The sequence below is a fragment of the Schistocerca americana genome, chromosome X (genome assembly GCF_021461395.2).
Source record: "Schistocerca americana isolate TAMUIC-IGC-003095 chromosome X, iqSchAmer2.1, whole genome shotgun sequence".
In the NCBI taxonomy this organism is placed as follows: Eukaryota; Metazoa; Arthropoda; class Insecta; order Orthoptera; family Acrididae; genus Schistocerca; species Schistocerca americana.
The window spans coordinates 189436572-189450901 of record NC_060130.1 but is presented as its reverse complement, the minus strand read 5'-3'; the positions used below and the strand labels follow the sequence as shown (position 1 = coordinate 189450901).

The following is a 14330-nucleotide window of genomic DNA, read 5'->3' as shown; positions in this document are numbered from 1 at the left end:
ACACACACACACACACACACACACACCGTATGGCCCTACATGGTGCTGACTGGACTAGAGCTGTATTTTGGGAGGTGTACTGGTTGTAGTGCGGGTAGTATCAGGTGGGACAGGTGGAGGAAAAGGGATGTGGGTGGCTGGGAGAGTGTTGGGGGGTGAGTGGCTAGCAGTTCGATGGGAGGAAGCTGGTTTGCTGTCTAGGAAAGTGGGAAGGGGGGGGGATGGCATGTATACGGGCTCAGAATGTAATGCATGATTGTAGGGCCAGTGGGGACTGGCACACGCTGAAAGCAGTGTGAGGATGCGAATTCAGAGGGGCTGACAAGACAGAGGAAGGGGAAACTGTCAGAAGGAGGTGTGGGGGGTAGTGGATTACTTGAGATTGAGGGCAATGTAATTGCGGTAGTGGGGATATGTTGTAAGGATAACTCTCATCTGCATAGCTCAAGGAAGCTGGTCTACATCTACATCTACATCTACATCCATACTCTGCAAGCCACCTGACGGTGTGTGGCAGAGTGTACCCTGAGTACGTCTATCGGTTCTCCCTTCTATTCCAGTCTCGTATTGTTCGTGGAAAGGAGGATTGTCATTATGCTACTGTGTGGGCTCTAATCTCTCTGATTTTATCCTCATGGTCTCTTTGCGAGATATACGTAGGAGGGAGCAATATACTGCTTGACTCTTTGGTGAAGGTATGTTCTTGAAGCTTTAACAAAAGCCCGTACCGAGCTACTGAGCATCTCTCCTGCAGAGTCTTCCACTGGAGTTTATCTATCATCTCCGTAACGCTTTCGCGATTACTAAATGATCTTGTAACGAAGCGCGCTGCTCTCCGTTGGATCTTCTCTATCTCTTCTATCAACCCTATCTGGTACGGATCCCACACTGCTGAGCAGTATTCGAGCAGTGGGTGAACAAGCGTACTGTAACCTACTTCCTTCGTTTTCGGATTGCATTTCCTTAGGACTCTTCCAATGAATCTCAGTCTGGCATCTGCTTTACCGACGATCAACTTTATATGATCATTCCATTTTAAATTACTCCTAATGCGTACTCCCAGATAATTTATGGAATTAGCTGCTTCCAGTTGCTGACCTGCTATTTTGTAGCTAAATGATAAGGGATCTATCTTTCTATGTATTCGCAGCACATTACACTTGTCTACATTGAGATTCAATTGCCATTCCCTGCACCATGCGTCAATTCGCTGCAGATCCTCCAGCATTTCAGTACAATTTTCCATTGTTACAACCTCTCGATGCACCACAGCATCAGCTGCAAAAAGCCTCAGTGAACTTCCGATGTCATCCACAAGGTCATTTATGTATATTGTGAATAGCAACGGTCCTATGACACTCCCCTGCGACACACCTGAAATCATCTTACTTCGGAAGAGTTCTCTCCATTGAGAATAACATGCTGTGTTCTGTTATCTAGGAACTCTTCAATCCAATCACACAATTGGTCTGATAGTCCATATTTTCTTACTTCGTTCATTAAACGACTATGTGGAACTGTATCGAACGCTTTGCGGAAGTCAAGAAACACGGCATCTACCTGTGAACCCGTGTCTATGGCCCTCTGAATCTCGTGGACGAATAGCGCGAGCTGGGTTTCACACGACCGTCTTTTTCGAAACCCATGCTGATTCCTACAGAGTAGATTTCTAGTCTCCAGAAAAGTCATTATGCTCAAACATAATATGTGTTCCAAAATTCTACAGCTGATCGACGTTAGAGATATAGGTCTATAGTTCTGCACATCTGTTTGACGTCCCTTCTTGAAAACGGGGATGGCCAGTGCCCTTTTCCAGTCCTTTGGAATGCTACGCTCTTCTAGAGACCTACGGTACACCACTGCAAGAAGGGGGGCACGTTCCTTCGCGTACTTTGTGTAAAATCGAACTGGTATCCCATCAGGTCCAGCGGCCTTTCCTCTTTTGAGTGATTTTAATTGTTTCTCTATCCCTCTGTCGTCTATTTCGATATCTACCATTTTGTCATCTGTACGACAATCTAGAGAAGGAACTACCGTGCAGTCTTCCTCTGTGAAACAACTTTGGAAAAACACATTTAGTATTTCGGCCTTCAGTCTGTCATCCTCTGTTTCAGTACCATTTTGGTCACATAGTGTCTGGACATTTTGTTTTGATCCACCTACCGCTTTGACATAAGACCAAAATTTCTTAGGATTTTCTGCCAAGTCAGTACATTGAACTTTACTTTCGAATTCATTGAACGCCTCTCGCATAGCCCTCCTCACACTACATTTCGCTTTGCGTAATTTTTGTTTGTCTGCAAGGCTTTGGCTATGTTTATATTTGCTGTGAAGTTCCCATTGCTTCTGCAAATATTAAGCACCAAACTAGGTTTGAACTCGGCATCTTTCACTTAGCAACCAAATACTTTAACCATTCCACTAACACACTTCGTGATGTTGATGGAGGCAAGGCTCCATATGGCCTGGATTGTGAAGCAGCCATTGAAATTGAGCATGTTTTGCCACCAGGTGGCCAACTTTGTTCTTGGCAACAATTTGGCAGTGGCCATTCATCACGGTGGAGAGCTGGTTTGTCGTCATACCCACATAAAAACCTGTGCTGTGTTTGCAGCCAAGTTGGTATATGACATGGCTGCTTTCGCAGGTGGCCTGGCCTCTGATGTGGTGGGATAAGCCTGTGACAGGACTGGAGTAGGAGGTGCAGAGTGAGTCGATTGGACAGATTTTGCACCTTTGTCTACCACAAGGATACGATTTCTGTGGCAAGGGGTTGGGAGTGGGTGTGGTGTTAGTATGGACTAGGATGTTGTGTAGATTGGGAAGGAGGCGGAACACCACTTTACAGGGGGTGGAAAGTATCTTGGGTAGGATGTCCCTCATTTCAGAGCCCTGGTGAAGGATAAGTTTCAGCATTTTTAGTCCAAAGTGATATTGTGTGATAAGGGGACACTTCATTGTCACCGACTTTTGGGGGTGGTGGGATGATTGGGGGTGTGAGAGGCCTACTCCAGTTCTCTCAGAAGCTTATCTTGCCCCATCAGATCCCGGGTCACATGTGAAAGCAGCCATGCCATGTAACAATGTGGCTGCAAATACTGCACAGCTTTTTATGTTGGTATGATTTGACTACCAACCAATTGTTCACCAGGATGAGCAGCCACTGCTAAACCGTTGTCAAGAACAATGTTGTCCACCCAGTGGCACAACATGCAGCTGAACACATCATACTCAATTTCAAGGGTTGCTTCACAACCTGGGCCATTACTTCTCCACTAAGTTGTGTGATGAAATCACCTTGTATGATTTGTATACCAGTTCTTTATTGCACATAATACTAAAACCATTGTACAGTAGCTCCATGAACAATAAAATACAATTTGGTTTTATTTTAATTTTTTGTAAAGTTTATGCTCTTTGTGACTTATTTACTACAGCGATACATTTAATTTCTTGTGTGCAATATTTTATATAATATGGTTCAATTAAGTAATTTTTTCAATAGTAATTCATTTTTATTAAACCTACTTAAAATTGTAAAATTAGCTAAACGTGTGTATAATTACAATGATAGGAGGCACAGGGGGAAGGGAGAGGGGGGGGGGGGGGGCAAATTTGGGAGTTCTGGCTAGGACGCAGGATCACCTCAGTATAGCTCTGTTGATGGGCTGTTGTGGAGCTTACTATGTCACATCCTTATTTTAGAAAAACTTCAGGGCAGTAGCCTACAATGAATTAAGGAAACTTTGAACAAGTACATCTACCTCTAGATCTATACTCTGCAAACTACTGAGAGATGCATGGCAGATGGTACATCCCATTATGCCAGTTATTAGGGTTTCTTCCTTCTCAAGTCATGTATGGAAAGTGGGAAGAATGATTGTTTGAAAACTTCTGTGCATGTAGTAATTATTCTTATCTTACCCTTATGATCCCCATGTGATCTATACAAAAACTTTGTTAAAGGACTTTCTGGGGATAGTTTACGTCTACAGGAGTCTTCCAGTTCAGTTCCTTCAGTACCTCTGTGACACTCTCCCACAGAGTAAACAAACCTGTGACCATTCATGTTGCACTTCTCTTTATGTATTCAGTATCCCTGTTTCTCTTGTGTGGTACGGGTCCCACACACTTGAGCAATATTCTAGAACCGGTTCACAAGTGATTTGTAAGCTATCTCTGTTATAGACTTATTGCACTTCACTAGTATTCTATCAATAAATTGAAGTCTACCACCTGCTTCACCCACAACTAAACCAATGTGATCATTCCATTTCATATCACTACAAAATGTTACACCCAGGTATTTGTATAGGTTGACTGGTTCCATCAGTGACTCATTGATATTATAGTCATAGGATGCTATGTTTTTTTCAGCTTGTGAAGTGAAAGATTTCGTATATCTGAACATTTAGAGCAAGTTGCCAATATCTGCACCACTTTGAAATCTTATCAAGATCTTACTGAATATTTATTCAGCTTCTTTCATATAGTTCTTCAATATAGTTAACTGCATCATCTGTAAAAAGCCTGATTTTACTACTAATATTGTCTGCAAGGCATTAATAAACAACATGAACAAAAAGAGTCCCAATACACTTCCATGGGGCACACCCAAACTTACCTCTACACCTTGCAATCACTCACCATCCAAGATAACATTCTGTGTCCTTCCTACCAAAAAGTCCTCAGTCCAAGCACAAATTTCACTTGATACCACATATAATGGTACTTTTGACAATAAATGTAGGTGTGGTATTGAGTCAAATGCTTTTTGGAAATCAAGAAATACTGCATCTTCCTGATTGCTTTTATCCAGTATGTTTTGAGAAAAGTGCGAGTCGGGTTTCACATGCTCAGTGTTTTCGAAACCCGTGCTGGTTGACATTGAGGTGGTCACTCTTCAAGATACATCATTATATTTGAGCTCAGAAAATGATCTAACATTATACAACAAATCAACGTCAATGATATTGGACGTTAGTTTTGTTAATCACTTCTACTTCCCTTCTTGTAGACGGGTGTGACCTGTGCCTTTTTCCAAGAACTGGGCACCATTTCTTGTTCAAGGGATCTATGATAGATTATAGTTAGAAGAGGTGTAACTTAGCTGCAAATTCAGTATAGAATCTGACAGGGGTTCCATTGAGGCTGGAAACTTCTTCTGTTTTAACGATTTCAGCTGTTTCGCAACACCACTGACACTAATACTTAATGTCATTCATCTCTTCAGTGGTGTGAGGATTAAATTGGGGAAATTCTCATGCATTTTTCTTTGTAAAGAAACACTTGAAAATGGAGTTAAGCAGTTCAGCTTTTGCTTTGCTACCCTCAATTTCAGTTCCTGTCTCATTTGCTAGGGACTGGACACTAAGTTTGGTGCCACTGACAGCTTTCACATACAACCAGAATTTCTTTGGGTTCTGTGAAAGATCACTTGACAGTATTCTGCTGTGATAGTCATTGAAGGCATCACACAATCCTCTCTTGACAGTCAAACACGTTTCATTCAGCATCTCTCTATCTGTAGCTCTACACTTTGTTTTACACCTATTATGCAGTAATCTCTGTTTCTTTAGAAGTTTTTCTACAGTGACTCTATACCATGGAGGTTCCCTCCCATTATGAACTGTTCTGTTGTGTACATATCTGTCCAGTGCATGATCAACTATTCTTTTAAACTTGATCCTCTGCATGCCCCTGCCCTGTGCTGAAAGCTTCAAGTTCCTTAATGAGATATGACACTGCTGAGTTTTTATCTAGTTTACCGAACACGTGTATCTTTCTGCTTGTTTTAATTGTTCTTTGTGCTTTGGTAATATTGTTGCCACAAATGCATCACTATCACTGAGACCAGTTTCGATGTGGACGTCCTCAAAGAGGTCAGGTCTGCTTGTTGTCATTAGATCCAACATATTTCCATCGTGAGTGGGGTTCCTAACGATCTGTTCTAGGTAGTTATGAGAGAAGGCATTTAGTAATCTTTCACATGATGTCTTATCATGCCCACCACTAACAAAACTCTAATTTTCTCAGTTAATTGTTGGATGACTAAAGTCTCTATTGATGATCACAGTATGATTGGGGAATGTAGATACAAGTGAACTGAGGTCTTCTCTAAAGTTTTTGGTTATGTCAGGAGATGAGTTTGGTGGGCAGTGGAAGGAGCCAATTATCATTTTATGCCCACCCCTGATTCTGAGTCTTGCTCAAACAATCTCACATGCATCTTCATTTTCTATCTTGGTGGATTTGAGTTTCTTGTTTACTGCAACAAATATACCACCTCCATCTCCCATTTGCCTATACTTGATATACATAAATTTTCCCCAAAAACCTCACTGCTATAAATTTCAGGTTTCAACCAGCTTTCTGTACGTAGTACTATGTGAGCTTCACTGATTTTCGTGAGTGCTTCAAACTTTGGCACTTTGTTGTGAATGCTTTAGCAATTTACCGTTAGGATTTTAATACTCTCACCTGTGGGAAGCATTTCCTTCAGTCTTACACTGATACTTCTGGGTTTCCTACAGCTACCATTATCTGGATTGGATGGAGAGTTGCTTAATCTAAAAAAAACCATATGTGCACCCCACTCAGTCAGCTACCTGAGTAGCAGTTTCTGATGTGTAGTGCACAACTGACCGATTTAGGGGGACCCTACAGTTCTCAGCTCTATGGGGTCACAGTGTAGCTTGCCACAGAACCTTCAAAGACTCTTGTTCAGTCCTTCCACTCAACTCAGAACCAAAGGGCAATTATCAGTTCTGGGCACAATGCTGCAAATTATGAGCTTCATTGAAATTCCATGCACAAGGCTGATCTTCTCAACCTTCTCTGCTAGTCGCAGGAATGACCCATGAACGACCTCGGAGCCCAGATGACAGGCATCATTTATTCCAATGTGCACCCCAATCTGCAGTTGGTTGCACCCTGTTCCCTCGGTGGCTGCTGGGATAGCCTCTTCAACATATTGAATGAGGGCTCCAGGCATACACACTGAGTGCAGCTGGTGTCCTTTCCTGTCCCTTGCTGCCATTTCCCTAAGGAGTACCTTTATTCGCCATACTTTTGAACTGCTGATGATTAATAGACCCCTTACCCTTTTGTTCAAATGGCTCTGAGCACTATGGGACTTAACTTCTGAGGTTATCAGTCCCCTAGAACTTAGAACTACTTAAACTTAACTAACCTAAGGACATCACACACATCCATGCCCGAGGCAGGATTCGAACCTGCGACCGTAGCGGTCGCGCAGTTCTAGACTGTAGCGCCTAGAACCGCTCGGCCACTCCGGCCGGCTTAACCTTTTGTGTTTGCCGCCTCCTGACACCAGAGTAAACAGGTTTTTCCAAAACGGGTGAAGTGAGTCCAGTCCTACTGGCTTGGTTTCAGTGAAAGGCAGCACTCAAACTTGTTGGTTAGGGGGAATGTTGCAACACCCTGAGTCCTCCCTGGTCCCTATCCACACCTAAATCTACCATTGACTCGCCACTCAGAGGCAAGTGGACAAGTAATGAAAGATCCTGTACTTTCTGCAGAGAATACAAGATCCACAGGAGAGGATAGTGCTTGAGATACATGTGGTACAGATATCATGGGTACATGACCCTCGGGAGCTCTTCCAACACACTGATTTTCAGCAGCTTCCAATCGTTTGACAGTAGTCAGGGTGATTTCCAGCTGATTATGAACATCAGTCAACTCATCCCATGTTTGAGAACAGCATTCACAGTGGGTCTACATTCTGGCTGGTGCAATGTATTATAAGGCAGTGGAAAATAACTTTAAATTAAGCCCACTGATCCTCTTTCAATTTGTTGAGCTGAAATGTTGCTGATTCCCTATAATAATTGAAGCAAATACTTAAAACAAGATTTCTGTTAAGGCAACACAAACACCTGGTGTAAAAGTTACTAGTTTCGTAAAACGTTTTGGTCTTAATAATAGTTGTTAGCAAACTCGAAAACAGAATTAATTTACAATACATGCAGATAATATATAGGACTACTCCTCTTTAATGGAAAACTAGATGTAATACCATATATTAGTTAGAAAATCTGCTGCAGTAAAAATGCTGGTTTGTTACAGATTGCTCATAGATTATGCAGAGGACAGTGGTAGCTTCCAAAAATTCTTGAAAATGCATGTTTATCTATGTTGATGTTCAGCCAATTCAGAGGTGATGTGTTCTTTGGCTGAACTGTAAATTACACACACTGATTTGCTATGAAATATACTATATATCCAAAACACTTGTACCGGAAACTTACAAAAATATAGTTTTGTAAGCATCCAAAAATTCTCAGAATAACCTATCTCTCATGTAATTGTACAATGAAATTAGAGAATGATTGTTTTGGACAATAGATAGGCCTGCCATTCTCAAAAATTTTGACAGAGCAGTGTTAAGTTTAAGCCTACCATTGACGATAAAAGTAAGAGTTTATCACAGTACCCACAAATGTTCAAAATTTCACATTATACCACAGTACAAATGGGTATTCATACAGTCTGAAAGATTATGCGGGAACGAAGTGAACAGTAAGATATGCAAATCTAGAACTTTAAATCGGCACATGATCTTGTACACACGTTTTCACATAAATAAAAATTCCTAAGTCAGTTTTTATATATTATAAATAAATGTGTATGTTGCACAGATTTTTCACTTGGCTGATTCTGTGCACACTTGTACACTAGTGTGCTGAAGAAGAACACTGCAGCTTGAGTTTATCTCAATCAAAAACCCAATTTTGCTGCTTTGTTACCTCAGTCATTCGTAAGCGTAATGGTACACCTTTTTTCCCTTTAAGAAAATAAGGTTACAATGATTGTGTGGTGTAGTTGGGAGTAATGTATGTAGGAGATGAAGTATAAAGTAGAATACAGGGCTTTTATGGAGTGAGTGAGCAACCAAGATTTTATGTAGATGTGGTACTGAAAGTACTCATATTAACCAGCTCTCAAACTGCTCTCAAACTGAAACATGCTATTTGATCCACAAAGCCTTCTTTATGAAAGAGATGATGTAAAGTAGTTAGTTTTAAGAAATATTTCCATGTCCAGGTGTAAACAATCAAATAGGTTGTTGACTGTTATTTCAGAAGTGTGTGTTGCATGTATTATCTTACTTTCCAGCAAACATAAAACTACATTCATAAATTTTACTTTTTTAAACATACCACTAAACTTGAGAGAGAAAAATCGAAGTCCTTTCATTACCACAAAAGTGAAGATGGGTGATTGCTGTGTTCTAATGGATACCTCTAAGAATCAAACTAGGTACTTATCTATGGGGCATGGTGCTTGCAACATCAATGTATCTTCAGTTCATATAGAAACAGAAAACGATACCCATTTTCATTATGAAAGCAGAGTTAGTAGCAGGCACTCTGTCTCTGAGACACACTGCCCAAACAATGTGTTTTAGTGCTCTAAGATGATGAAGGCCATTACTATTACTATTAGGTGACATAATTAACTGTGAATAATCAGTATGTTCAGAATTATGAAGGTCATATAGTTGTTCCTTGTGCAATTAATTTTTACAATTTGTGTAACAAAAAGTATGTATTACTCTCATAGGACGTTCCAGCCACATGAAGGAACCATTCAGGCTGTTGCATTTGCTCCAGATTCCTGCTATTACATAACAGCCTGTTCCCAAGGAGTCATGAAGTTGTGGGAAGTTACTAATGAAGAAGAAACAGTTAACTCCCTGATATCAGTTGATGATGTTCATGATCTTGGTGTTACAGGATGTGATTTTTCACCAGTTCAAGGCCTCACAGGTTTGGTAAAAGCATTTTCAATCACCTGCGCCCCTGTATGATGTTGCAGTATAAATTATGTTAATCATCTAGAGTAGCATATGAATGACCATACATATTACAGTTACTCAACCACTGAATATTTTTAACTATAGCATCATTGACTAACATAAACATATTAGACTCCACTTAATTATTATTTGAATTTTTTGTATACAACACAGAACAAATCACATAGTAGTACTGCATAATTTGTATTAATCAGGTGCTAATGATCATGTATTAATATGAATTTGCTGTTTTAAAAGAAATTTTTATTGCTGAATCTTAATTCTGCCTTTGTTAGGCACATTAAGATTAAAAGAATGATTCCCTCTGTGAAATTTGTTTTCTTTCTGCATTTATGGAAAAGCTAAAACTTACTCAATGACTGTCTACTGAGATTAAATTCTTTGTAGGTTTCCCCTACCTGTTTTAATACTTTCATCTTATAATGTATAAAATGAATATCTCACAAATGTACTGCTAAATGACATAAACTATAATCTATTGCTTATTCACTCTCTGATACTGTGACAATAAATAATGCCAGGATGCATTTGTGCTCACCAGATAAAATAATGGCTATATTTAACAAATCGCTCTAATGTACAGGGTGGTTATAATTAAACTTTCACTACTTGAGCCAGTGGAGACAGAAAACTATTTACCGTATGGCTACCCAACTTTTTAGGAATGATGTTCATACTGTGCACTGCAGGATTTGAGGTTTTAATGGTGTTAGTGCCATGATGTGCTGTTAGGCTCCAGGTCTGGTGCGACGACATAGGACTGAAACACAAGCATTGGCGTCCCATACAGTTGTAGACAGTCAACATGAGTCTGGAAAAGGTGAGCAGGGCCTTACTCGTATGTTGTTTTATCAAAACAACAACGATAATGCTGCTGCTCTTCATAGGTATTGATGCATTAAAGGAATATGGAGAAGTCATCTTTCCATGCCAGGGTTGAAGAACGTGATTCAGAAGTTAAAGTTGACTGACACTTTGGGAATTGTTTATGGGATAGGCAGAAGGCCAATTGTGCGACTAATCTTTGAAGAAGTTGCTGCTGCCATGTTTGAGAATGATTGATGCAGTGTGTGATCTTCAAGCATTGCACAAGCTGTGTCATTACAGCTAAACATTCCATGGTCAAACATCCCACCTGAGATGTTTCAGGCAGTAGTATAGCAATATCTGGTGTGGTTCCAAGCTGTCAAGGATGCAGATAGTCATCACATTGAGCAGCATTTACAACCTGGCATGTAAATGTGCTACATAAATAACAAATATGTGAAAATGAAAATGTGTTTCTTTTAGTGTTTTATTTGTTATTTCTCTTCCTCATGTCCTTACAAATGTTTTCACCAAGTTTCATTGTCCTACAAGCATGGTCACCACCTCAAGTAGCTAAAGTTTAATTATAATAACCCTGTATAATAAGTGTCAACTTTTTTCTTTTTATCAACATGAAGTCTATGCAGGAGCAAGATATGATGATAAGAGGAGGGTTTGTTTGTTTGTGTTGTTGTTGTTGTTGTTGGTGGTGGTGGTGGTGGTGGTGGTGGTGGTGGTGGTGGACATCTTCTTCTTCAGTCTGAGGGCTGATTCGGTACAGCTCTTCACGCTACTACCAACTTGCTTACTGTATATTTTAGTATCCCTCTACAATTTTTATCCTCCACGCATTCTTCCAATACTAAATTGGTGATACCTTGATGTTTGATGTCTCAGAATGTGTACTATCAACCAGTCCCTTATTTTAATCAAATTGGGTCACAAATTCCTTTTTCCCCCAATTCTGTTCAGTACCTCCTCATTGGTTATAGATATACCCATTTAATCTTAGACATTATTCTGTAGCACTACATCTCAATAACTTTTATTGTCTTCTCATCTGAACTGTTTACTGTCCCTGTTTCGCTTCCATACCAGGCTACACTACAAACGAATACCTTCAGAAAATACTTCATAACACTTAAAGCTATACTCACTGTTGTTAAATTTCTTCTTCAGAAATATTTTTGTTGCCATTGCTATTCTCTGTTTCCATCCCCTCTGCTTCAGTCATTATCAGTTAGTTTAGTGCCCAAATAGCAAAACTCATCTACTACTTTTAGTGTCTCATTTCCTAATCTAATTTCCTTACCATCACCTGATTTAATTCTACTGCATTCCATTACCCTTGTTTTGCTTTTGTTGATGTTCATCTTATATCCTCCTTTCAAGAGACTTTCCATTCCGTTCAGTGCTCTTCCAAGTCCTTCCCTGCCTGAGAGAATTCCAAGTCATTGACAAATCTCAACGTTTTTATTTCTTATCCCTGAACTTCAATTCCTTCTCCAAAATTTTTTTAGCTACTTGCTCAGTGTACAGATTGGCAGCTGCTGCAAGTTGGTGTGCTGGAAGAGCTTCCGAAGGTCATGTACCTGTGGTACCAGTTGTCTAGTACTGTCCCCTCCTTGTGGATCCTGTCTGCTCTGCAGGAAGTATGGGATCTGTCATTCTATGTCCAACTGACTGACAGGCATCTCAATAGTAGATCTAGGCATCCTGTACTGGGTAAACATGCCCGGGGGGACTCAGGGTGTTAGACTGAGTCACCTAACCAACAAGTTTGAAGTGCGGTGTTTCACTGGAAAGGAAACTGAGCTAGTAGAACTCACTTCACATGTTCTGGAGGAACTTGCTTTGTCCCATGTCATGGGGAGGCAAACACAAAAGGGTTGGGTCTATTAATCATTGGCAGTTCAGACTTATGGCAAATAATGGTACCTATTACAAAAATGGCAGCAAGGGACAGGAAGGATCACCAGGTACACTCAGTGTGGATGCCTTGGGGCCTCATTCAACATGTTTAAGAGGCTAATCTGGCAGCCATAGTGGGACCTGGATGCAACCAACTGCAGATTTTGGCACACGTTGGAACAAGTAACCCTCCGAGGTCATATTTGGATCATTCCAGCAACTGGCAGAGAAGGTTGAGAAGACCAGCCTTGCACATGGACTTTCAATGAAGCTCACAATTTACAGCATTATTCCCAGAACTCATCATGGTCCCCTGGTGCTGAGTCAGAGGAAGGACTGAACCAGAGACTTCAACGGTTCTGTGGCAAGCAAGGCTGTGACCCCATAGGGTTAGTTGTGCACTACAAATCAGAGGCTGCTACCTAGGCAGCTGATCATATGTGGGGTGCACACAAGGTTTTTTTGGATTAGGCAACTTTTCATCCAGTCCAGATAATGACAACTGTAGAAGACCCAGAAGTGTAAGTGTAAGGTGGAAAACAATGCCCCCTACAGGCGTGAGTATTAAAGGCAAGAGTATTAAAATCCGAGTAGTTAACTGCCAAAGAATTTGCATCTGAGTGCCAGTATGTGAAGTGCTCCTGAAACACAGTGATGCACACATAATACTAGGTACAGAAACCTAATTGAAACTTGAAATTGATAGTAGTGAGATTTTTGGGGAAAATTTAATTATTTATGGAAAGGATAGGCTAATGGGAAAAGGAGGTGGTGTATTTGTCACAGTAGACAAGAAAGTCAAACCCATCGAGATTGAAACTGAATATGCATGTGAGATTGTTTGGGCAAGACTCAGTATCAGGGTTGAGCATAAAATGGTAATTGGATCTTTCTATCACCCACCAGACTCACCTCCTGATGCAACTGAAAGCTTTAGAGAGAACTTCAGTTCACTTGTATGTTACTTCCTCAATCATTCTGATGACTTCAATCACCCAACACTCAATTGGGAAAATTATAGTTTTGTTAGTGGCAGGCATGGCAAGACATAATGTTAAACATTACTAAATACCTTCTCTGATATCTACCTAGAACAGATAGTTCAGAACCCCACTCCTGGCAGAAATGAGTTAAACCTAATGGCAACAAAATAGACCTGACGCCTTTGAGTGTCCACATAAAAACTGGTATCAGTGCCCATGACACAGTCATGGCAACAATGATTATCAAAGTACAAAGGACAACTAAAACAAGTAGGAAGATATATTTGGTCAGTAAAATAGACGAAAAAAGTGATAATGTTTATCTCAATTAGGAACTTGAAATTTTCAGCACAGGACAGGAGCATGTAGAGGAACTACAGCTCCAGTTTGAAAGCTTTGTTGACCATTCACTGGATAGATGTGTACCTAGTAAAACAGTTTATAATTGGAGGGCCCTCCATGGTATACAATCACTGTAAAAAGCTTCTAAATAAACATACACTACTACATAATAGGAGTAAAGCAAAGCATAGGGCTATAGATAAAGAGCTGCTAAGTGAGATGCATTTGGCTATCGAGAGAGCAATGCAGGAAGCCTTCAGTGACTACTATAGCAGAATATTGTCAAATGAGCTTTCAAAAAACCCACAGAAATTCTGGTTGTAACTTATTGTCCAGTCACTCGTGAGTGAGACAGGAACTGAAGTTGAGGGTAGCAAAGCAAAAGTTGAAATACTTAACTCTGTTTTCAAATGGTCTTTTAATATGGAAACCAATGAGTATTG

General features: G+C 40.4%; 1 protein-coding gene across 1 annotated transcript in view; it reads left to right on the top strand.

Moving 5' to 3' along the window:
* The window catches only part of LOC124556798 (WD repeat, SAM and U-box domain-containing protein 1-like), a 221486-nt gene that overhangs the window by 29694 nt on the left and 177462 nt on the right, over positions 1–14330 (top strand). Inside the window, exon 5 of the mRNA XM_047130813.1 lies at positions 9589–9794. Within this exon, the coding sequence (XP_046986769.1) occupies positions 9589–9794 (206 nt within the window). The remainder of the gene's footprint in view (positions 1–9588; positions 9795–14330) is intronic.